The sequence below is a fragment of the Biomphalaria glabrata genome, chromosome 13, assembly GCF_947242115.1.
Source record: "Biomphalaria glabrata chromosome 13, xgBioGlab47.1, whole genome shotgun sequence".
NCBI lineage: Eukaryota > Metazoa > Mollusca > Gastropoda > Planorbidae > Biomphalaria > Biomphalaria glabrata.
In genome coordinates this window covers 11,511,748-11,535,089 of record NC_074723.1, presented here as the reverse complement: position 1 = coordinate 11,535,089, position 23,342 = coordinate 11,511,748, and the positions used below count along the sequence as shown (strand labels likewise).

General features: G+C 37.6%; 3 protein-coding genes across 4 annotated transcripts in view; 2 read left to right on the top strand and 1 right to left on the bottom strand.

Annotated features, from left to right (window-relative positions):
- Positions 1-23,342, top strand: part of LOC106074337 (uncharacterized) — a 435,581-nt gene that overhangs the window by 168,652 nt on the left and 243,587 nt on the right. The window lies entirely within an intron of this gene.
- The window catches only part of LOC129922451 (uncharacterized), a 50,090-nt gene that overhangs the window by 16,600 nt on the left and 10,148 nt on the right, over positions 1-23,342 (bottom strand). The gene's annotated exons all lie outside the window — the stretch shown is intronic.
- On the top strand, positions 106-10,291 carry LOC106068839 (uncharacterized). Of its 2 annotated transcripts, none has more exons than XM_056008536.1 (2): positions 106-244; positions 7,742-10,291. In XM_056008536.1, exon 2 carries the CDS (start codon positions 7,764-7,766, stop codon positions 9,780-9,782), a length of 2,019 nt encoding a protein of 672 aa, XP_055864511.1. In that variant the 5' UTR covers positions 106-244; positions 7,742-7,763; the 3' UTR covers positions 9,783-10,291. The 2 variants fall into 2 exon arrangements, with proteins under 2 accessions (XP_055864511.1, XP_055864510.1); XM_056008535.1 differs by lacking the exon at positions 106-244 and adding an exon at positions 3,684-3,795.

The window sequence follows — 23,342 nt, the reverse complement described above, 5'->3', positions numbered from 1 at the left end:
ATGAGCATGATTATACAATGACTGAACAAGTAGAGTTTCTTTTTAACAAACCTAAACAAAAAATAATGCATATAAAGTAACACATAGTTATTTGTAAGTCTTTAAGTTATACGCAACTGTAGTGGTGCACACCTGGTATCTTGCGGGTCCAAACACGGATACAAGAGGATAGATGATCGTAAGGCTAGCAACATAAAATCACCGAAATATTACAACAGAAATGACAAATACAGTAATTGGCCAGGTATGTTGCTCTATGGAAGAGTCTAAGACGTTTACTAGCGAAAGACTTCGGTAAGCTAACACACCTTCTGACGACAAATGGTATTTGTGTTATATGCTACAAATAGCACGTTTTGTTATTCATTATTTTGTGACTATTTTTGGGTAAAAAACTTTAAATTTATTTTTATTTGGCATTATGTTTAAATTTTTTAAAAATATGATTAATTGTCTGCTTAAGTCTAATTACACATTATCTTATCTTGTATTTGTCGAAAAATTATCAATTAATTGAAACAGTTTCAATCTTAATGATTGACATAAGAGTTGACTCGAAGACAGTGGGAACTCTAGACCCCATGGGCGTAGCCAGGGGGGGGGGGTTCCCCCCCCCCCCCCGAAATGAAATCCCCCCCCCCCGAAGGGGGGGGGAATCGGAATTTAATGACTGATTTTTTGCTTTGATTTTGTTTATTTTAGGTAAGTTTTTAATACTAAACCATCACTTGCCCCAGCACAACCAAAGGTGTTTTGAGTTTAAAACCCCTTACCAGGCGGTTCTGAGTTTAAAACCCCCTACCAGGGGGGTTCGAGTTTAAAACCCCCTACCAGAGGGGTTCGAGTTTAAAAACCCCTACCAGGGGTTTTGAGTTTAAAACCCCCTACCAGGCGGTTCTGAGTTTAAAACCCCCTACCAGGGGGGTTCGAGTTTAAAGCCCCCTACCAGGGGGTTCGAGTTTATAACCCCTACCAGAGGGGTTCGAGTTTAAAAACCCCTACCAGAGGGGTTCGAGTTTAAAAACCCCTACCAGGGGTTTTGAGTTTAAAACCCCCTACCAGGGGTTTTGAGTTTTAAACCCTCTACCTGGTGTTTTTGCAGTAAACTCCCCCTCTTCTATAAAACAAAACACAAAAAATGGAAACGAAAATCCACTAATTCCAAGAGCACAGTTAAGGAAGATTTTGATTTTAAAACCCCCTCTAAAATTTACGATAAACCCCCTCTTCAATATAAAAAAAAACCAATTACACAATCAAAATGTTATGAGCGTAGCTAAATGGGTTTTGACTCAGATTTGAGTTTAAACCCCAATTCAGCGGGGTTTGAAGGTAAAAAATACCTCTTTAATAATAAAAACAAAGCAAATTATGCATTCAAAATGTTATGAGTGTAGTCAAAGGGGTTTTGAGTTTAAACTCCCCTCCAGTGGAGTTTGAAGCTAAAAAGTACCTCTTCAATATAAATAAAAGCAAATTACTCACTCTAAAATCTACGAGCGTAGCCAAAGGGGTTTTGAGTTTAAACCCCCCGCCAGGGGGGTTTGAAGATAAAAAATACATCTTCAGTGTAAGAAAAAAAGCAAATTACGGACTCAAAATGCTATGAGCGTTGCCAAAAGGGGTTTTGAGTTTAAACCCCCATTCAGAGGGGTTTGATGCTAAAAATACTTCTTCAATATAAAAAAAAAGCAAATTACACACTAAAATTATTTGAGCGTAGCCAATCCTATCGGGGGTTTTGAGTTTAAACCCCTCTTCTACAGATGGCTTTTTTTTTTAAAGTTTAAAACCCTTCCAGATGGCTTTGAGTTTAAGATCCCCCTACAAGCATTTTGAGGTGAAAAAACCCCAACAGATGATTTTGACGATAAAACTTCTCTTTTCGATATAAAATCTAAAGCACTTAATTCCAAGAGCGTATTCAAGAGAGGTTACACATTTTTACCAGTGGCAGGGCTCCATTAATAAACTGCAGTGAATAGTCATCTGCCGAAATTGAAAATCACAAAATGTGGCTCAACAAAGATGGCTAAGACAGATTTTAGGAGTCAGTTATAGAGATCGGGTCTAAATCAAGGAAATCCTATGCCGAACTGGGAGTCGACCCATTAGTAAGATTGTGAGAGAGCGATGCATGAGGTTTGCTGGACATGTTCTTCGACAAAATAAATTACGCATAAGAAGAGTTGCAATGATATCCTAGTACAACTTGACGCCACTCATTCATGGAGGTCCTCATGATAGGTGGGAAGAGGCTTCAGACATTACCAGTGACAGATTTTTATGGAAACAGCTTGACGTCAAATGCTCCGAACGGCGCAGTAAGAATAGCACATTAGGTTTTTGAAACAAAACTTTTTAATAGCAGGAAAATGCACTGTAGATACCTCAGAATATGCATTTTGTTGGTTTTCAATATCAGAAATAGTGCTTGGCGGCGGAGCTTCGCCCCGCGCAGCCCCATTGCTAGTAATGGCGGGGAATCTACAATTTTTACACTAACTCATGGAAGAACATATTCTAGGTCACAATAAACGTCTTTCAAAAGAAGGGTCAGAATGTAATAAAAATTATGTACACACACACATAAATACATTTTTTTTTTTCGCGGGCGGGGGGGGGGAGAAAAAAATCCCCCCCCAAACCCCCCCCCGAAAAAAAATCCTGGCTACGCCCATGCTAGACCCATAAAAGCTTCTTCTATCAGCTGAATCAGGACGATTTGGCGCCGCCTATTTTGGCACCATTATCGCTTAGGCGCGAGACGTTTTGGCGCAGGACGTTTTTGGTCACATTAAATTTGCTCATTTTAGTCACCTTCATCTTCACTTATTCTTTAGTCTGTTGAATCATCGGGGTGCCACGCACGATCTGTTGATCATCTTTCACCATTTCTCTTTTTTTTTTGCCTAGGATAAAGTCTCTTTCAATAACAGGCATGTCAGTTCTTTCATGTTGTCTTCCAATCTCGCTTTCTCTGTCTGCCTCTTCTTCTTTTTCCTGGTACTGTTCCCTGTACAGGGAAGTCCCAGCTTCTAATCCTGGTGAAGACTGGGATTTTCAATTTCGGGATCTTTGGGCGCCTCTGAGCCCACCTAGCTCTAATGGGTACCTGACATTAGTTGGGGAAAAGTAAAGGCGGTTGGTCATTGTGCTGGCCACATGACATCCTTGTTAACCGTAGGCCACAGAAACAGATGAACTTTACATCATCTGCCCTATAGACCACAAGGTCTGAAAGGGGAACTTTACTCTTTTTTTTAACTTATATTATTAATATTAATAGCTATGATTTTGGAAGACAGGACAAAAACAACACAGGACACAGAATCACTTGCAAAGTGTGGATGTAAATATTTTTAGGAACTAATGTTTAGGTTTTCTATACTTTAGGGTTGTGGTAGTAGTTAACAAAGTTTCTGGTCAAGTTGCTTTTTATTGTAGCGACATTCCTTTAAAGACTCAACGTGGGAAATCATCTTCTATCGCCAAGGCATATTCCTTGCAAAAGTCCTTTGCTGCTAACAGGAAAAACACACTTATATTAATAGAGGCAAAACTTACATTTCGCAGTGAAATAAATTGTAATCGCCAAATAATGATATGAACTTTTTAAAAAATATTCTTGAAGCAAAGCTTTGGGGAATTCCCACTATGATCTATATTGGTTGCTTTAAAAATGCGATAAAGTCGAGTGCTGTTTAAAAATATAAAGTTGATTTTTCAAATCGCCGTTTAAATTGTTATAATCATCATAAAATGGTCGTTTGAACTGTTGACTTGCACTGACAGGTAAGGCAAAGGATATTTTGAATGCATCTTACATTCTATAGGGTTAGGGATTTCTCTCGCTACGGCTTCAACTGGTTGTGAGACACACAAGCAAGATCAATGCATTGAATTTGACAACTCACCTTTCAGCTCCATATAAAATTATTGATTCTAAACTGTAGCGATTCGTTACTTCAATAATAATAATAATAACTGGGATAGGTCTATTTGGACTGACAAAATGGAAGATTTTAATCGCTCTGATCTGCTGCTTATTGGTAAAAAAAAAAAAAAAAACGCTACCATTATTGACATCAACGTACCACTGTCTCGTAATATAAGAAAAACAGAAATTGAAAAAAAAAAGGAACCTAGGCTAGGAGATTAAGCGTTTCAGGAAGTTAGTTAAAATAACAATATACCCCATTGTTATATCAACCGAGGGAATAATGACAACTGACCTCATAGATACCTTCAAGGCCCTTAACATTCTTAAGAAGATTCTCGTTGCCTGTCAGACTGCTGCTGGCCTGCCACATCACCAGAAAATTCCTCAGTGGACACTGATAAAAGGACTTCAATGAATTTTTTTTTCTTTTTAACGAAGCTCGACCCTGGCAGTGAAGGAATACTTGTTCGTTTCTAACATAATAATAAAGCTAATCTTTATAATCCGTGATGAAATCTCATTTTACTATAGTGCATAACAAAAACAAAAACAAACAAAACATACTTAGAGCACAATATACGTGAACAAACTCAAAGTATACGTTCATACCCCAGTTTGACTTTAAACATTACACGTGAAATTGACAACAGTAGGCCCAAGCTATAGTTGGTTCAAACCATTTGATCGCCAAAGGAATAAAAGAGGTTTTGTGTTTGTTTGTTTTCTAATGTGTCATATCTACTTTGTAATGGTTCAATCTTAAAATCATAAAACAGAGAGTGTACTTATAGGCTTAAAGGAAGGTCGTCACAGCTAAGATACAACATTACCAGAAACTTTTACACTACTACAAAACTAAAATATAGTAAACATGTAGCGTAGTAGACTGTACAATATTTTCACTTCACTGTATTTTACATTTCACGTAGTCTACATTTCACTGTGCTCTACACTTCACTGTGCTCTACACTTCACTGTGCTCTACATTTCACTGTACTCTTTCACTGTGCTCTACACTTCACTGTACTATACACTTCACTGTGCTCTACATTTCACTGTACTCTTTCACTATGCTCTACACTTCACTGTACTCTTCATTTCACTGTACTCTTTCACTGTGCTCTACACTTCACTGTATTCTACATTTCACTGTACTCTACATTTCACTGTGCTCTACATTTCACTGTACTCTTTCACTGTGCTCTACACTTCACTGTACTCTACATTTCACTGTACTCTTTCACTGTGCTCTACACTTCACTGTACTCTACATTTCACTGTACTCTTTCACTGTGCTCTACACTTCACTGTACTCTACATTTCACTGTACTCTACATTTCACTGTGCTCTACATTTCACTTACTCTACATTTCACTGTTCTCTACACTTCACTTACTCTACACTTCACTGTACTCTACATTTCACTGTGCTCTACATTTCACTGTGCTCTACACTTCACTGTGCTCTACATTTCACTGTGCTCTACACTTCACTGTGCTCTACATTTCACTCTACATTTCACTGTGCTCTACACTTCACTGTGCTCTACATTTCACTCTACATTTCACTGTGCTCTATATTTCACTGTGCTCTACATTTCACTGTGCTCTACACTTCACTGTGCTCTACATTTCACTCTACATTTCACTGTGCTCTACACTTCACTGTGCTCTACATTTCACTCTACATTTCACTGTGCTCTATATTTCACTGGGCTCTACATTTCACTCTACACTTCACTGTGCTCTACATTTCACTGGGCTCTACATTTCACTGTACTCTACATTTCACTGTGCTCTACATTTCACTGTGCTCTACATTTCACTGTGCTCTACATTTCACTATACTCTACATTTCACTGTGCTCTACATTTCACTGTGCTCTACATTTCACTGTACTCTACACTTCACTGCACGTCTCTGCTCTTAACTTATCTTAACTATATATATCAAGCCGTATTCTGCGCTACTCAATTATTCCGAAAAAATTACCGACACTAGTTAACTCCCGTGAAATCGACTCTAGTCAACAGTACAGTGGCATAGCTAGTGTACTTGATACTAAGTGCAGCAGCTCCTCATGACGCCCCCTAAATATAAATTAATATAATACATTAAAAAAAAACTTTTCTCCAAATTATTGTTCAAGCTATGCTAATACGCAAAAAAAAACTACTAAAAAAACAAAAACCAATTCGTCGCAAATATGCTACTACTAAATCATGTTTTCTTGCCAGCGGAAGTCGAAGACATTTTTGAGCTATATCTTTTTTTTTCCGTCCCCTTATGTCCAACAAAACTAAGTCCCCAAATATGTGAGTCAATTTTTCATCGTTGATTGCCAGTATTTCTTTGATCAACATTAGTCTAAAGATACTTCCATAGCATGTAGCTTCACTTACCTCCCTTGTCAGGACTATGCGAACCAAGATTGCGATATTTGGGACTAAATCATGTAAGCGATAAAACACAAGAACTCAACTCAGCAGGTTCTTCTTTAGGAACTTTGGAGGCTTCTAAAGAAACTGTAATAAATCAGTTCATAGCATCTTTCGCTTCTGCCGAAATTATGTTTTTCCATTTTGGTTAGGAACACAATCGAGTATTTTATAAGATAAGACAGTTTTCAATTTAATAGTTGGGAAGGAGAAAAAAAATAATATCTTTCTGACTTATCATAAATTGTATTGTATAGGGTGATTTTGTAGCGAATGATCCGGTCATAAGAAAAATACATATGGTTTTCACAACTTTTGATATAGTATGTGTTTTGATTTACGGAAAATGAATATATTATTCTTTTTATTTTATTTTCAATAATAACTTAGTAATTGGTATAAAGATTTTAAACATTAAAAAATCCCGCTCTTCTTCATGACTTTGACATTTGACCATCACAAAGAAGATATAAGACATCGATCACAGATATATATAGACACAGAAACTCTTTTGTTCCTTTGACAATTAAATTGATGAACAAACTGTAATTTACTGTTGTCAATTTTGCATGTAATATTATAGAGAAACTGTGAAATGAACGTGTACCTTAGTGTGATATCGTACAAATGTTTGCTCATGTCATATACTGTTTTTTTGTAATGCACATATGTACAACAAATTTCCTCACGGATAATAAAGAGTATTATTTTCATTGTTATTATTACCTCACATAAATGAGATGAACGCCTGGGAATTAATTTTGACCGGAACGTTGTCACCCACACGTCTGCCCCCTCCCCACCTTTTCCCCTTCTTGCGCAGCATTAGATTCAAATTTTTTTTTTAACTAAGACTTATTTGTATGTTGTACTAGTCGAAATAGTATAGCCGTTTGATAGTTTGACATTACTATGTATCAATTGCAATAAATTATATCTAGTAAAAGTTTAGTTTTAAAAACGGTGTATACGTGTATGTTTATAGAAAAACATAATAGTTTGTTTTAAAAAGACTAAAACTTTCCGTTGCGCTTGTTTTCAGCACGATAAAGGCAAAAGGGAAATCAGCTGTTCAATGGCGCGTTGCGTTCTTTGATATTAAAATGTGAAGGTCAGACAGAAAGAGAGCACAAAATCTTTAAAGGACTATCCTTCAGGGGCTGCAAAAATTTGTTTGCGCCAAGTCTAAATTAACTCTCTTTAAAAACGAAACAGTTATGGCAACATTAAAATGAAAATCAGTCGCTCTAGAATCAAGATCTAGCAAAAGACGAGCCTTCTATTCAATTTAATCCTCACTAATAATTTCATCAAATTATTTGTTGTATAAGATTAATTCATTGCATTTCATTTTGTTGCAGTTACATTAAAAGACAAACAGAAATGAGCGAAACAACTGACCTTGACCTTTTGCTAATTGGAAAAACCGGAAATGGCAAAAGCGCAACGGGAAACTCCATTTTAATGCACGAGTCATTTAAACACGTATCATCAGCCAATTCTGTAACTTCAGAATTACAAGAAGGTTTTGGAAAATGTGGAGATCTTAAGATCAAAGTTGTTGATAGTCCAGGCGTAGGGGACACCAGAATGGACAGCCAAAAGGCCACAATAATGGTAACGAAAGCCTTGAAAAAAGCGATTATGATAAACCCCAGGGGGTATCACGCCTTTCTAATATTGCTAAAGTATGGGGGACGCTATACCGGAGAAGAACAGGATGCTATAAAATACCTCAAGGGTGTTTTCGGCCTTAATTTCGTTCGAGAGTTCTGCATTCTCGTCATGAGTTATGGAGACAGCTTTAAAACTGACCCATACATTCGTGATGACATGACATTTGAGAAATGGTGTGCCATTCAAGAAGGGCCGTTGAAGGAGCTGATGGCTGAATGCGGAAATAGGATTGTCTTGTTTGATAACCGCACTAAGGATCCCCGAGAGAAAAAAGCTCAACTGGAAAGATTGATCTATTTGGTTAATAATCTCAAGTCTAGAGGCAAACGTTATACCCATGAACTTTTCCAAGAGGCGAAAGAAACCAGAAACAAAATACTTGAAGACGCCAAGGACACAATCATACAAGAGAGCATTTTGGTTGAAGCAACGTTCATCTTTCAAGAATTTGAACAAATTCAAAACTCTGTTGAGTGTATCGATGTAAAATTAAAATCTGAGAAACTTAAAGAAAAAAGTCAAAACATTTGTCATCAAATTCGAGCTGGAAAATCGCCCGCCTTTGCAATGCTGCTTCAATCCTTAAACTCTTTAAATAGAATTATAGATTTCCAAATACACTTTCACGAAAAGGTTTCCCAAGAAAATGTTAGGCACACTGCAGAAATGGTAAACCGTCACAAAGGAGACATGGTAAACATGTGTTCAGAGTTCAGTAAAGTTCTGACAGAAGTAAACAACGAGGAAGAAGGAAACCAGAAACCTAGCAATGTTCAAGCCAAAGATATTCAAAAAGATCTAGAACACATAAAAGAGATTGGAAATGTAGTAGAAAGAAGAACAGCATTTGAAATGTTTCAAAAGAGGCCAGAAGAGATTGTGGCAGAGGAGCCAAACACAGTTTGGTATGATCAAAGCTCCTGTAGACCACCTGTAAAACCAAGAAAAAAAATTAAGCCAGTTAAAGCAATGGTTAATAGTTACGAACAGCAAAGAAGTCATACAGAAGAGGGAAAACTTGATGGAAAGAATTCGAAAGATAGAAAGCCCATTGAAGAAAGACAACAAGCTACAAGCCGAAGTCCAACTGAAGACAGGGAAACAGTCACAGTGACATCAACTAAAGAGAAATGTTTTGAACAGACAGAAAAAACGCTGAACATAACCCATGACACAGAGATGAACATGTTGATATTTGCAAGCGTGAAATCAGACACAAGAACAGTAGATAAACAGTTAGAGAAGCAGAAGATGGTTGGCAAAGTGAACAGATCCAATGGGAACAAACAAAATCTAGGTGCTGACGTTGATGCAGATTTTAGTAGCACAAGTTCTCCAACACCGAAAAGTTTTGCGACACAGGAAGCGCACACTAAGAAAAATACATCAAAGGAAAACATGTCTGCGCCGAGAAGGGAAACGGACAGAGGAGAAAATCTCAATCCAAGCGACATTAGAAGTAAACTTTACATCAACACGCACAATGTGACTAACAATTCTCTTATAGTTATAGCTACACAAGTGCAAGAAAAGACAGACAGACAGACGCCAGAAATGAAGAGAACAATGGAACAGATGGAGAGAATCCTAGAGGAAACTAAACAAGCGCAAGAACTTTTAAGAAATGCCATCAACCAAAACACTGAAAGCTTTCTGTCGAGGGCTTGGGCTTGGCTTACCAAGCCTATACGAGCTGTTGCCAACTGGGTTGCGTCACAATTTTAATTAAACTTAAGACTACAATAAGTGAGAAGTAGTGACGATCAATATTTATAAGCCATTAAAGAATTTCAATGCACAAAGTATGTAACTAGAATGGTGTTGTGTATTATTGTAGTATTGCTCATTTAATAAATTGTGTAGACACTATAGTCACCCACATGGATTCCATGTTCGAATACGTGCCTCTGTAATCACCATGAAATGTACCAACACTAATAATATGTTGCAATGTTTATGAATGATGATTCTGTGCTCTAACTAAAAATGGGTTGTTATAGTGTTACGTTATTTACTATAATCTCTTCATAAAAAGTGTCTCCTTATTCAATGCCCTTATTAAGAAAAAATAATGATAATAAAAGTGTCATTACTATTTTGTGTGTGATTGTAAAAAGTGTGTATCAGCAATGATGTTGTGCTAATAAAACTTTTACGTCTGTTATTATAATCACTCTCTTAACAAACAACTAGCCTATGTTATTGTCTATCGTAGTCTTTGTAAAGGTTGCCTGAAGTGTTATTATCTAGAATCTAGAGTGTATGCTCCTTATGACTTTATTATTTCTGTAACAATTATTTTCTGATTCTGATCTGATAGATTTGGAAATTATTATAAAGTCTACTAGCATTATACATTCTCCTAACCAGGATTTTTTTCATAGGGTCGTGTGTGTGTGAGCTGGGGGAGGGGGGTAAATTGATCTGTGTAGAAGATGTTCTATTTTTTTTTAATGTAATATTATAATTTAGTTATATAGAGCATAATAATCGCTCTATAATCTGGAGTAAAAGAGGAATCGTCTTTAAAAACAGAATACGAATTATTTAAAAATAATATACTTGTTCCATTATTTTTAATATGACATCTTAATTATGTAATAATTTATAGTTCTGCTCCTAGTAAAGACTAGGCGGAAAAATGTAGCTTACTTTCTGTGGTTTTGTCTTTCTGTTTTATTTTTTTCTTAGTATCGGGGAATGACGGTTCTTGTCATGCGTGTAACTGGTTCTTTGTTCTGTGTTTTTCTATTATGCATCATAATATTTTATACGCTGTTTCTAATGACGGGCTATGCATAAACATCATTACTTCTAGTGTTTTGGTTTTGGTGGCTGGTTCTTGTTGGAGCTTTTTTTTTTTTTATTTTCCCCAGATTTGAGGGCTCAGGCCTGGGACTTGATAGTCAAGCTTAACCTGGGGCGATCTGAGCGTAGACTGTGTATGGGTCATATATGATCGCTGTACAGGGACAGTATTTGGGTTGTGGGCAGCGCGATCCTGGAGTATACCGCTGGCACGTGACTAAGGCGTGCCTTCATTTTAAGCCAGTAATTTATGTGTATATAATTCAGGCTTACTGAAAATAGCATTTAATATGTTAGAGTAACTATTCACTTTTCTCTAGATATAATTGTTATGTATGAACTATCATTCATGGCTTGTCATATCATTAAACTTTTGTATCGGGGGGAATTAGTGCTTCTAGGGTTCAATGAGTGGTCATCATTCTTGGGGTAAGAAGTGACCGACTACGGTATAGTATAGATTTTGTGGTTTCGTATATTCCTTAGTGCCTGGAAATTAATGCTTCTATTTTTGAATGAGTGGTCATCACTCTTAGGTTGTGGCCGAAACATTCAATTGTTTCTTTTTTTTTTTATTAAACAGGTTGATCTGTTTGTTATGGCACCAACTCTGTGCTTTATTTTTTACACGTTCTTTATGGGTTTTTACAATGTTTCACCTTTATATTTGATTGTATAAAAAACTATATCTTTGACTTGTTTATAGCGTATATTTAGCAAGGAACAGACTCTAGCTCAGCGACAGTCTGGGGTTTAAAACCTATTTTTGGGTCTCGAAAGTCTTTTTGGAATGACACGTTTCGCACTTGTTTGGTTATTTACAGTTTTCTATATAATATGCTTTGGAAGCTCAACAGAGCTTGTGTTCTATTTTTAACATGTTTTTTTTTTCTAAATCTCTGCTCATATTAATTTCCAGTATATAAAGTTGAACAAAAGTGGCTTCAGTCGTTAGTGTACATTTTATTGCTATATTGACTTTAAGCTACTAAATATATATATATTTTAAATGTATAGATTTTTTAATTAGCATGCATACAATTGCACCATTCTAGTAGAGAACATATGTACATTGCATATTATTTAGCAAGCCATTAAACTATTGCTATTAGTACAAACGATTAGGTCTATTTGTGGTAAATGTTTAGTAGATCCAATGCAATAAATGATATATATATTTTTTGCCAATAACAGATGATAAAGTCTAAATGCACAAAAAGACTTGATTCAACAGACAGTGCGAATACTTCCCCTGGAAGTCCTGACCAGGTGAAACTGAAACAAGCAAAACCTTTGTACTGACGTGGTACTAACGTGGTCTTGTTGGCAAAGACAGCAGCAACAGAAGTGTGAAATTGTAGTTAACCATAGTAAAGAATCCTATCGGTACTCAACCGTACATTTTAAATTGTCACATAAGTATGCTGCAGTATGCAGCATGGGAATGGTTAATAAATAAGAAAAGTTCTCCCACGAAATGCGCTGCTTTTTTGTTGTTGTTTTTCTTGGCTAGGTGCTGAACGATCGTAAGAATTGTTGCTAAAACCGCGCTCCAATGCAGTTTTTCTTTTTTAATGTGTTCTAGTATCGAAATATCATTTGCGCTACCATTGGACTTCTTAGAGCTTCATGCAACCACTAAAACACATACTTATAAGTACATAATTATAAGTATGGATGGCCGTGCGGTGTGCGCACTGGACGGTTGTTCGGTCGTCTCGAGGGTCCCGCGTTCATGCCATGGCAGCTGCCATTCTCTGCGGGAGATTTGGACTTGGATTAACATCCGAAACATTTAAACATTTTTACACACATTTTACCGTGATTTACCGAAACCTCGGGTTTCTAAATTTTATTACCAAGATGTTTCCAGTCGCAGCAGCTTTCGTTTTCTAATTTGTCTACAGTAGTTACCAAAACATTAACTTACTAGGAAAATAAAATACTGTCTTTAGTCTTTGGTATAAGAACAAAGCGGTCCATTGACTTTCGCAGATCCGACTTTCTAATGAAAAAAAAAAGTACGTCCGCGTTTTGTTTTGTTTTTCACACGGCCACCCGATGTATATGCATAGTAGCATATTGGGAAAAAGTGAATACGTCATCTTCAAACTTTCTGGGTGCTGATTGGCCGAAAGAACTAGGCCACAGTACAAAATAAGGAATCCTTCTTACACACCCTCGTCCCTTTTTTCTATGGCGGACTAAAGTAACAGTCTATTTACTGTAAACGTACCAATTCTTTTATACTGTACTGCGGCATAACCAGGGGTGGACTGGGTGTCAAAATCGGCCCGGGCATTACCATATAACCCGGCCCACAATTGACATGTCATATTATATGTGTATAATATATGTAGATAAAGTTTGTTATTGCATCAGATACTGGATGCATGCTTGTGTAGGATTACATACTGTATTTTATTTATACATGTATGTAGTCTGAAAACTATTTACAGTACAATAGCAGCCTTAATTAGTTTGAAATTAATATATTTTTATATCTCTGCTCCTACATTGAAGCGTATGGTGCGCACCAGGGCACTGCTAAAGACGAGTGAGTGGGTAGAAACAAGATGGTGGACTGTTGATTTCAGCCAAGTAGACAGATAAACAGAATAGAGATAGTTTAGAAGCTTAGAAGCGCCTGAGTTGTAGAGGGGATCATTGCCAGTGTGGTAAGCGGGTCAGAAGCAGTGTAGGTTGTCTGGTCAGGAAGAAGTCTTGTGAGGAAACTGGAAAGGGTCATTCTAGTTAGTGTATGTATACTATTGTTCCTGAGACACGTAATGTAACCTATGTTAGTGGCAAGATAGAGAACCCTGTTGGAACGTTAAGACAGTCGGCAGCAGTGAACGGTGTATGTTAGTGGAAGGCAGTAGCGAAGACAGTGAACCCTGCAGGCCAAAGCAGCTAAATGAACTCATAAGACTTTTATGACTTTTATGTTGTGATAGTCTAATATCTTGTAAAAAAATAATCTCTTCACCTTTATCTTTCGTGGAGTGTTTGCCCCCTCGGTTACAATATTATTAAATGTTACGTTATGATATTACTTCTAAATGACAGATGTTACTTTAAAACAAAGAAGATAATTGCGTCCTAGGCATTTCATGTGTCATGTCACTGGGTGTCTGTTAAGTCGTTGGTTTTCCTGGCTGACTCAAACAACCTATTCCATTTAAAGATTAGAGAAAGAAGAACGGTTAGAGGGGAACTTAATGTGAAAAGCTCTTGCTTCGTCTTTGTACATTCTCAAAAAAACCTGAATTTTATAAGAATTTACCATGACCCATTATTTATAGGGCCTGATTTAAGTATGTGTAGGCCCCCCTACAGTTTATCAAAACTTTTATGAAATTCCACTTAGAAATAAAAATACTTATATCTAAAAACATGCTAAATTTAGTCTCACTTTGCATTTTTTTTAACATTTAATATGCAAATTTTAGTTTTAAGAAGTGTATAATTTTGAGTTTGTGGAGGGCCGGTAAGTCCCTTGGTAGACGTACTGCCGTAATTCCGGAGCTGCATTCATATATTACGAGCATACCACAAGCGGACACTTAACGACAGCGTTGCAAGACGACCTAAGTTTTAAAGTGTTAACGTTAAAAATGAAAAAAAAAAGATAATTAAAAGTTTAAGAGACGTCGAAATACCGATATATATATATTTCCTCGGGGATATAGCCCTCCCTTTAATCCGGCCCTGATTATTTAAACTATAAATCTCCTTTCATTAAATATCGGATGTAACAGCGCTATATAAAACCAGTTCATTATTATAAGAATTTACGTCCTTAATGACTTCGAACTAAGCAGAAGTTTGTATATTCATACCAGCAAAATGATCAGGCCAAACACAACCTCGAAGCAGTGCTAAAGTCCATGGCGCTCGTACATAACAAAAAATTACGGTCTGACATTTTGCAAATGATGATAAGTATAGTGTAAAGTTTTTGATATTCTAGTTGAATTTTAAACAAAATTAATTGTCCAAAAAAAAAACAAAAAACTTCAACATCTCTTTCTTGCTGCTGTCACTTTTTTTAAACTTGTCTTAATTGAAGAAACAAATTCTCGGGTCACGACCAGACCGGCCCATTTGGTACCGGACCGCCGGGCATTTGCCCGAATGCCCATATAGCCAGTCCGCCCCTGGACATAACAGTAGTGTAGCGCGTGGCATGAGGGTCGTTTTGTCCCACTTGCCGCTACTATTTAAATCGTCAGGTCCTTCAATGTGTTTGGGCATTATGTCAAATACTACTAAGGGAGACAACTGTGTTTATATGATTAGCAGTCATGATAATCTCCCTTGTGAAATGACGGCTATTTGAAAGACTATTCAGGAATAATCAAAATGAAAATAGGAGTATTCTATACAGTTCACGAGGTTATAACGTTTGCCTGTATTATATGTACCAGCAACAATCTATAGGTCCCTGAGTTATATGGATTCATCCTAAAGGATGTGCTTTATAGAATATAACATTAGAAAGTCAAGATAAATTAGTACGAATCCCAATGGATAATTTTGAGAAACTTTTAAACAACTTTTAATTATTAAAAAAAATATTCATTGTACCAGTGGTGTAGCTAGGGTGGGGTGAGGAGGGAGGAGAATTCGAAGATCCCCCGAACCACCACTTGAGGGGGGTCCCCAAATGATGTCCGAAATGTTTTTTTTTTATATAAATTAAATATTATATCACTTTCATGTAATCTTACTTTTCACGTTGTTATATAAGTATGTAGTATGTATTCCGCACAGAGTATTAACTCTTTCCGTGCGGGGTTACTCTCAATTTCAAGGAGTGACTTCCAAAGCGCTGACTAGTGCCGTGTTACTCTCAGAAAGTAACTTAGTATATAGGGTAGTTTATTTCATCATCCTTATCATTTAAGAAGAAACCTGATAAGAGCACTGATAACAAACGTGACAATAAACGTGTCGAAACCACTGCGCGGTTCATCTCAGATATAGGATTACTGATCTAAACTGCCTGCTCTGGAAACCACTGCGCGGTTCATCTCAGATATAGGATTACTGATCTGAACTGCCTGCTCTGGAAACCACTGCGCGGTTCATCTCAGATATAGGATTACTAATCTGAACTGACTGCTCTGGAAACCACTGCGCGGTTCATCTCAGATATACGATTACTGATCTGAACTGACTGCTCTGGAAACCACTGCGCGGTTCATCTCAGATATAGGATTACTGATCTGAACTGCCTGCTCTGGAACCACTGCGCGGTTCATCTCAGATATACGATTACTGATCTGAACTGACTGCTCTGGAAACCACTGCGCGGTTCATCTCAGATATACGATTACTGATCTGAACTGACTGCTCTGGAAACCACTGCGCGGTTCATCTCAGATATAGGATTTCTGATCTGAACTGCCTGCTCTGGGAACCACTTCGCGGTTCATCTCAGATATAGGATTACTGATCTGAACTGCCTGATCTTGAAACCACTGTGCGGTTCATCTCAGATATAGGATTACTTATTTGAACTGCCTGCTCTGGAAACCACTGCGCGGTCCATCTCAGATATAGGATTACTGATCTGAACTGACTGCTCTGGAAACCACTGTGCGGTTAATCTCAGATATAGGATTACTGATCTGAACTGACTGCTCTGGGAACCACTTCGCGGTTCATCTCAGATATAGGATTACTGATCTGAACTGCCTGATCTTGAAACCACTGTGCGGTTCATCTCAGATATAGGATTACTTATTTGAACTGCCTGTTCTGGAAACCACTGCGCGGTTCATCTCAGATATAGGATTACTAATCTGAACTGCCTGCTCTGGAAACCACTGTGCGGTTCATCTCAGATATACGATTACTGATCTGAACTGACTGCTCTGGAAACCACTGCGCGGTTCATCTCAGATATAGGATTACTGATCTGAACTGCCTGCTCTGGGAACCACTTCGCGGTTCATCTCAGATATAGGATTACTGATCTGAACTGCCTGCTCTGGAAACTACTGCGCGGTTCATCTCAGATATAGGATTACTGATCTGAACTGACTGCTCTGGAAACCACTGTGCGGTTCATCTCAGATATAGGATTACTTATTTGAACTGCCTGCTCTGGAAACTACTGCGCGGTTCATCTCAGATATAGGATTACTGATCTGAACTGCATGATCTTGAAACCACTGTGCGGTTCATCTCAGATATAGGATTACTTATTTGAACTGCCTGCTCTGGAAACTACTGCGCGGTTCATCTCAGATATAGGATTACTGATCTGAACTGCCTGATCTTGAAACCACTGTGCGGTTCATCTCAGATATAGGATTACTGATCTGAACTGCCTGCTCTGGAAACTACTGCGCGGTTCATCTCAGATATAGGATTACTGATCTGAACTGCCTGCTCTGGAAACTACTGCGCGGTTCATCTCAGATATAGGATTACTGATCTGAACTGCCTGTTCTAGAAACTAATGCGCGGTTCATCTCAGATATAGGATTACTGATCTGAACTGCCTGCTCTGGAAAGTACTGCGCGGTTAATCTCAGATATAGGATTACTGATCTGAACTGCCTGATCTTGAAACCACTGTGCGGTTCATCTCAGATATAGGATTACTGATCTGAACTGCCTGTTCTGGAAACCACTGTGCGGTTCATCTCAGATATAGGATTACTGATCTGAACTGCCTGTTCTGGAAACCACTGTGCGGTTCATCTCAGATATAGGATTACTGATCTGAACTGCCTGATCTTGAAACCACTGTGCGGTTCATCTCAGATATAGGATTACTGATCTGATCTGCCTGCTCTGGAAACCACTGTGCGGTTCATCTCAGATATAGGATTACTGATCTGAACTGACTGCTCTGGAAACCACTGCGCGGTTCATCTCAGATATACGATTACTGATCTGAACTGACTGCTCTGGAAACCAATGCGCGGTTCATCTCAGATATAGGATTACTGATCTGAACTGCCTGCTCTGGGAACCACTTCGCGGTTCATCTCAGATATAGGATTACTGATCTGAACTGCCTGCTCTGGAAACCACTGTGCGGTTCATCTCAGATATAGGATTACTGATCTTAACTGCCTGTTCTGGAAACCACTGTGCGGTTCATCTCAGATATAGGATTACTGATCTGAACTGCCTGCTCTGGAAACCACTGTGCGGTTCATCTTAGATATAGGATTACTGATCTGAACTGCCTGCTCTGGAAACCACTGTGCGGTTCATCTCAGATATAGGATTACTGATCTGAACTGACTGCTCTGGAAACTACTGTGCGGTTCATCTCAGATATAGAATTACTGATCTGAACTGCCTGCTCTGGAAACTACTGTGCGGTTCATCTCAGATATAGGATTACTAATCTGAACTGCCTGTTCTGGAAACCACTGTGCGGTTCATGATGATCCACTGGCAGATCGAGGGAAGGGTCGTTAGGGGCGAATTTTAGTAAAGAAATCAAATAATTTGTATTCGAATTTATTAGTTATGTTAATAAAATATACTAATTATTTATATTTCAACCTATTTTTAGATTATTTCGCCGCCCCCCCCCCTCTAGTATTTTTGCCGATTTGGTGGGATGGGGAGGTGGCGATGACTTCAATCCCGCCCCCCCCCACCACCATAAACTTTCGAGTGGCGGGCGGTCCAATTTATTTGTAGAAATCATCACAGCTTGTTAACGGAATCAATTAAATATCTATATAATTAAAACTTGTTATTGATATTGTTACGTATTTCTGAATCTTTTGGCTAGATGTATTAGTTGGCACATAAATAAAAACACTGTAAAGAACTTGACGACTAAACTTTCAGTTTCATATAACTTTAATGACTATTAACTCTAACAATTCGTTACTGTAACATGTAGCGTAGAAGACTACAATATCTGTCAGTTTACAGTTAGCTATACTTCGTTGCAATTCATCTCTTCACTTCGTTGCAATTCATCTCTTCTCAACTTGCATCGAGCCGTATTCCACAGAACAGACCAACGACACACTTCCCAGTGTCAAGTCTATCGAATCAGAGCCGTACACGTCTTACATCGACTGTATCGACTGTAACGGCTCAAGTCCACTGTAGTTCGCTGTATAGACTTTAACGACAGTAGTCCACTCCAGTTAACTCTACCCTAGTTAACTTGCATCGAGTCGTACACATCTCTCTTCTACTGTCTCGCACAGTAGACAACAGTACCGACGACTCACTCACGACTCGTTTACGACTGACTTTCTCATTAACTCTTTGGCTTATATAGAGTCCCTAATCGCTTGTCCAAAGTTGCACGAACACTGCTGGTATCTTCTGGAACAACACGTGAGGAAACGTCACATCCTGTCTCTGTTTATACATGTACATTCCAGGGAACACCCGCTGCTGTGTTATCTCGTCGGGGTCACACGTTAACCTCTTCCTGTCACTGGTCATTTGTAACAATATTTTAACCGATCTTTATATTATGTCTTTCACCTGTTAGCTGATTGGTGTGTGTGTGGGGGAGGGGGGGCTTCCAACCTAAATATTTTGAGTGGGGGGCGGTCCTACTTTTAATTAGAAATCATAGTTTGTGAACAAAATTAGTTGAATATCTATATAATATAAGCTACATATTGATGCCTTAATCCATTTCAATATTATGTGGCAAACACACTCTGATCTCAAATTGTATCATTAGTAAATATAAAATGAAAAAGGGTTGTACCAGGTGGGAGGGGTGGGATACATGCAATCCTAGTGCTATTAGAACATGGGATGGGTTGCCTGAGCCAGCCAGAAAAATCAGTGACGTGGCAGAATTCAGGTCATTGATTAATATAAATGAGTAAATGCATGAAGCGTAGGACGTAATCATCTTCTTTTTGAAGTAATGTCTGTATTATATAAGATAAGATAATTGCACACGAATTTATCTTAGTTATTTTAAGAAAGACTTTGTTTTAGAAAATTTAGAATTCATATGAAATTTTTCATTATAAGAGTAGGTAACAATTGAGATGAGTTCTGAACCCAAATATTATTTTCCTATTCATCGGTTTCCAACTTTTACTCATACTGAATTTTTCTGTTGTATAAAATATTTGGGACTATAACTCACTATATATACTTCAATCCTAAAAATAAAATAAAAATGAGTAGAATGTAATTGGTTAACTTAATTTCTCCACCCACTTCCGAAATTTTTTGTTTAGAGCTTTTCTGGCCTAGTTAACATGTAATATTATGTAATATTTCTAAACTACGTCAGGCTGACCAGACCTCTGTCTAGATGTGCGGGTATATCTCCAGAGGTAGAGATGAACCACCCCCACCTTTTTTTGTTTGACTAGTCCATAACATTGAGTTCATTGATAGACAAGTGACCACATTGTCCAGAGGTCACGCTTATGAGGGAACTGAGTTTGTTTACTTGGAGAAGAATTTCTATTAAGGGGGCTGAACTTCAAGCCGCACCTCTACAAATGTAATAAGGGTAGAGATGAACATCTCCCACCCCCTTTTATTTGTGTAGTCCAACACATTGAGCTCATTGATAGACAGGAGACCACAAGACAAATACGATGGACATAAGTACTCCCTAGAGGTCACGCGAGGAAACTGAGTTTTAATTAGGGACTGGACTTCAAGCCACACCTCTACAGGGGTAACTGGACAATGAGTTTGCTTATTTTGAACGTGGCTGGACTACAGGCCACACATCTTTACGAATGCCTAGTTTGCTTACTTGGATATAAATCTCAATTAGTAAGCTGAACTAAAGATCACACAGCTAAACAAGGGACCTATTGCTATACAGAAAACAAACCGATTTCAAAGCCTAGTAAGCCAGTAATTAATTATTTTGTAGAATGGAAAAAACACAACGTACTAAGAAAGCCTACTACTACACTGAAATTAAATATTATTGCAAAATAACATAAAAGATGTGCCTGTGTTTTTTTTTTTTTTTTTTTGCCTTGAATTAAAACCTTTAGAAAGAAAGGTGATTTCATTGTTTCATTCTATTGACTTATTATATAACGGAAAACCTTACAGAAAAGTTTAAAATCGCATAAAAGATATTGATCCAAAGCGCCGCAATTAGATCTAGCAAACAAACAAAAATGTGTTGGAGAGTTAAGAAACACTTGACCTCTGTAGTGTTACGGGTATAATTTATCTACATGCTTGACTGACCATGCCAATGTGTTATTTTTTTAGTCTGACCACTCAACACTATTGCGTATGCTCAAGGAAAAAAAACACGAGATGGTTAACACCATCAACTATACACAAGGACTAAATGTGTAGGCCCACTACCTGTATCTGACCAGCTTGATTAGCTATGTCGAATACACCAGTGATGCTCAACCTAATTCGACCTGCGGGCCATTTTTGGTCTCGACACTCGTGTCGCGGGCCATATGACCGAAAATGTTCAAATACGAAATGAAATTGAGCTGAAATAATTTTATGAGAAACTTGTGGATCTAGCATTTACATTTTTCTTCTTCTTCTTCATCGTTCTCATTGTTATGTTGGAGTGTTCATATGACTAGACCAATACATGAGATGAACTGCGCAGTGGTTTCCAAATCAGGGAGCTCTCCATATAGTTTTCTTTCTAGTGGGGTGATTTGGGGCCAATGTCTTATACGGGCCTCTTGGTAGAGAGAGCAGTTTTGCAGGACGTGGTCGGCATTTTCTGGTGATACTCCACATGGGCAGATTTCACTGGTTCCAATTTTGAGCTTCCGGAACATGTGTTGTCGCATTCTGTTGTGTCCGGTCCTGAGTCGAAAGATTAGACGTTGGTCTTGTCGGGATAGCTTATAGTAAGCATCATCTTTCTTGTGATTTGGATGGGAGCTCGTCCATTTCTCATTTATTTTATCTACAATTTACATTAATTAATGGGATATTTGTGGAAGTTTTTTAGTTGTTTCTTTTTCAACTCGACGGAAAGCTGCTTCATTTCTCTAATTAAAAATTAAAATTTTAGCTAGCTTTACCAACGACTCATTTTCTTTTCTCTTTTCTCCAATCTCTAAGTCTAAGCGTAGTTTAACAATAATATTATTCGCTGCTCAAACCAAGAATGCCGTCAAATTTAACGTACAATGCCGTTTTTATGTTATTGTTGTTGTTTTTTAAACAGCCAAATTTTCTTTATAAAACAAATACCTTGTCTTATTATGTTACACAAACAAGTCAAGATCCGTTCAGTTTTCCTGGCAGATGAAGCATTCAGAGTCCACTTGTAGTTTCTTCGGCTCTCCCTTTTCCCGTTTCGTAAACATACAAATATTAAATGTCATGGTACCAAGCCATCAGAGAAAAAGTCAGGGCCTTACGTTAGGTAAGATACATTTTTCAACCTTTAAAAAAAATGGGGTGGTAATGTATTTTCTACACTTTGTGCTGACGTTTCGGCGGGCCGGATGAAACCACGTCGCGGGCCGGATCTGGGCCGCGGGCCGTATTATGGGCATCACTGGAATACACAGTCTATTTATTTTCTTTTGGGCAGAGAAGATGTGGATGAGTTTTTCTTCTATATTTGCTTTTCATAATGCTCTTAGATCTATTTAACTGTAGATTTAAACATAGATCTCAATAATAGACCATACTACAATTTAATCTATGCTCCGGAATCATCTAAGGTTCAGGATATAAATAGGTATAATTGATGTTCCCTCTGTTAATAAAATATCGTTTACCGCAAATGAATTAATATAAAGCAATAAATATTGACTTACAACGCTTCAGATTCCAACTATTAACCAACAGCTACGATCAGTATTATCCCTTGAAGCCAGAACCAGAAGCAGTCCTTTGACTTTCAATTACAAGCCTGTTGGCCAGTTGTTGGTCTGAAATTCTTTAACACATATATTCACCCACTATACAAGCCAGATTTCGTTATACATTTGAGAGATTTACATTAGTAACTAGTTAAATACATATTGACGTATTTTACATTGACCAAACCCCTTTTACAGTTGGTGGACTAGTATATAATACACACTCAAGCTACACAGATTAGTTTGTGCTAGGCCTATCTGTTTATAAATACTGTTAAGCTTTAATGCATCAATCATTAACAGTGAAAGCATTAAGGTAAATAAAAGGAAAACAATTATTAGGAATATAGGTTAGTTATTTAACAGTTTTGCAAAATGCTCAGCAACACAAGCTATTTACTATCAGGTCATAATATTCGGCTCCGGCGAAGATTAAAAAGTACTATCCGGTGCACCCCTAATATATATATATATAATTATGTGTATTTTATATGTATATATATATATATATATATATATATATATATATATATATATATATATATATATATATATATATATATATATATATATATATATATATATGCTGTACGCGCGTTTATGCTTAGGGTTAGGGTTTACTGGGCGTTAGGGTTAGGGTTTGGAAAAAAACTTGCCCCCCACCCACTCAAAGTTCTGA

Coding starts and splice junctions, on each gene's coding strand:
- LOC106068839 (XM_056008536.1), top strand. CDS start 7,764: ATGAGCGAAACAACTGACCTTGACCTTTTGCTAATTGGAAAAACCGGA.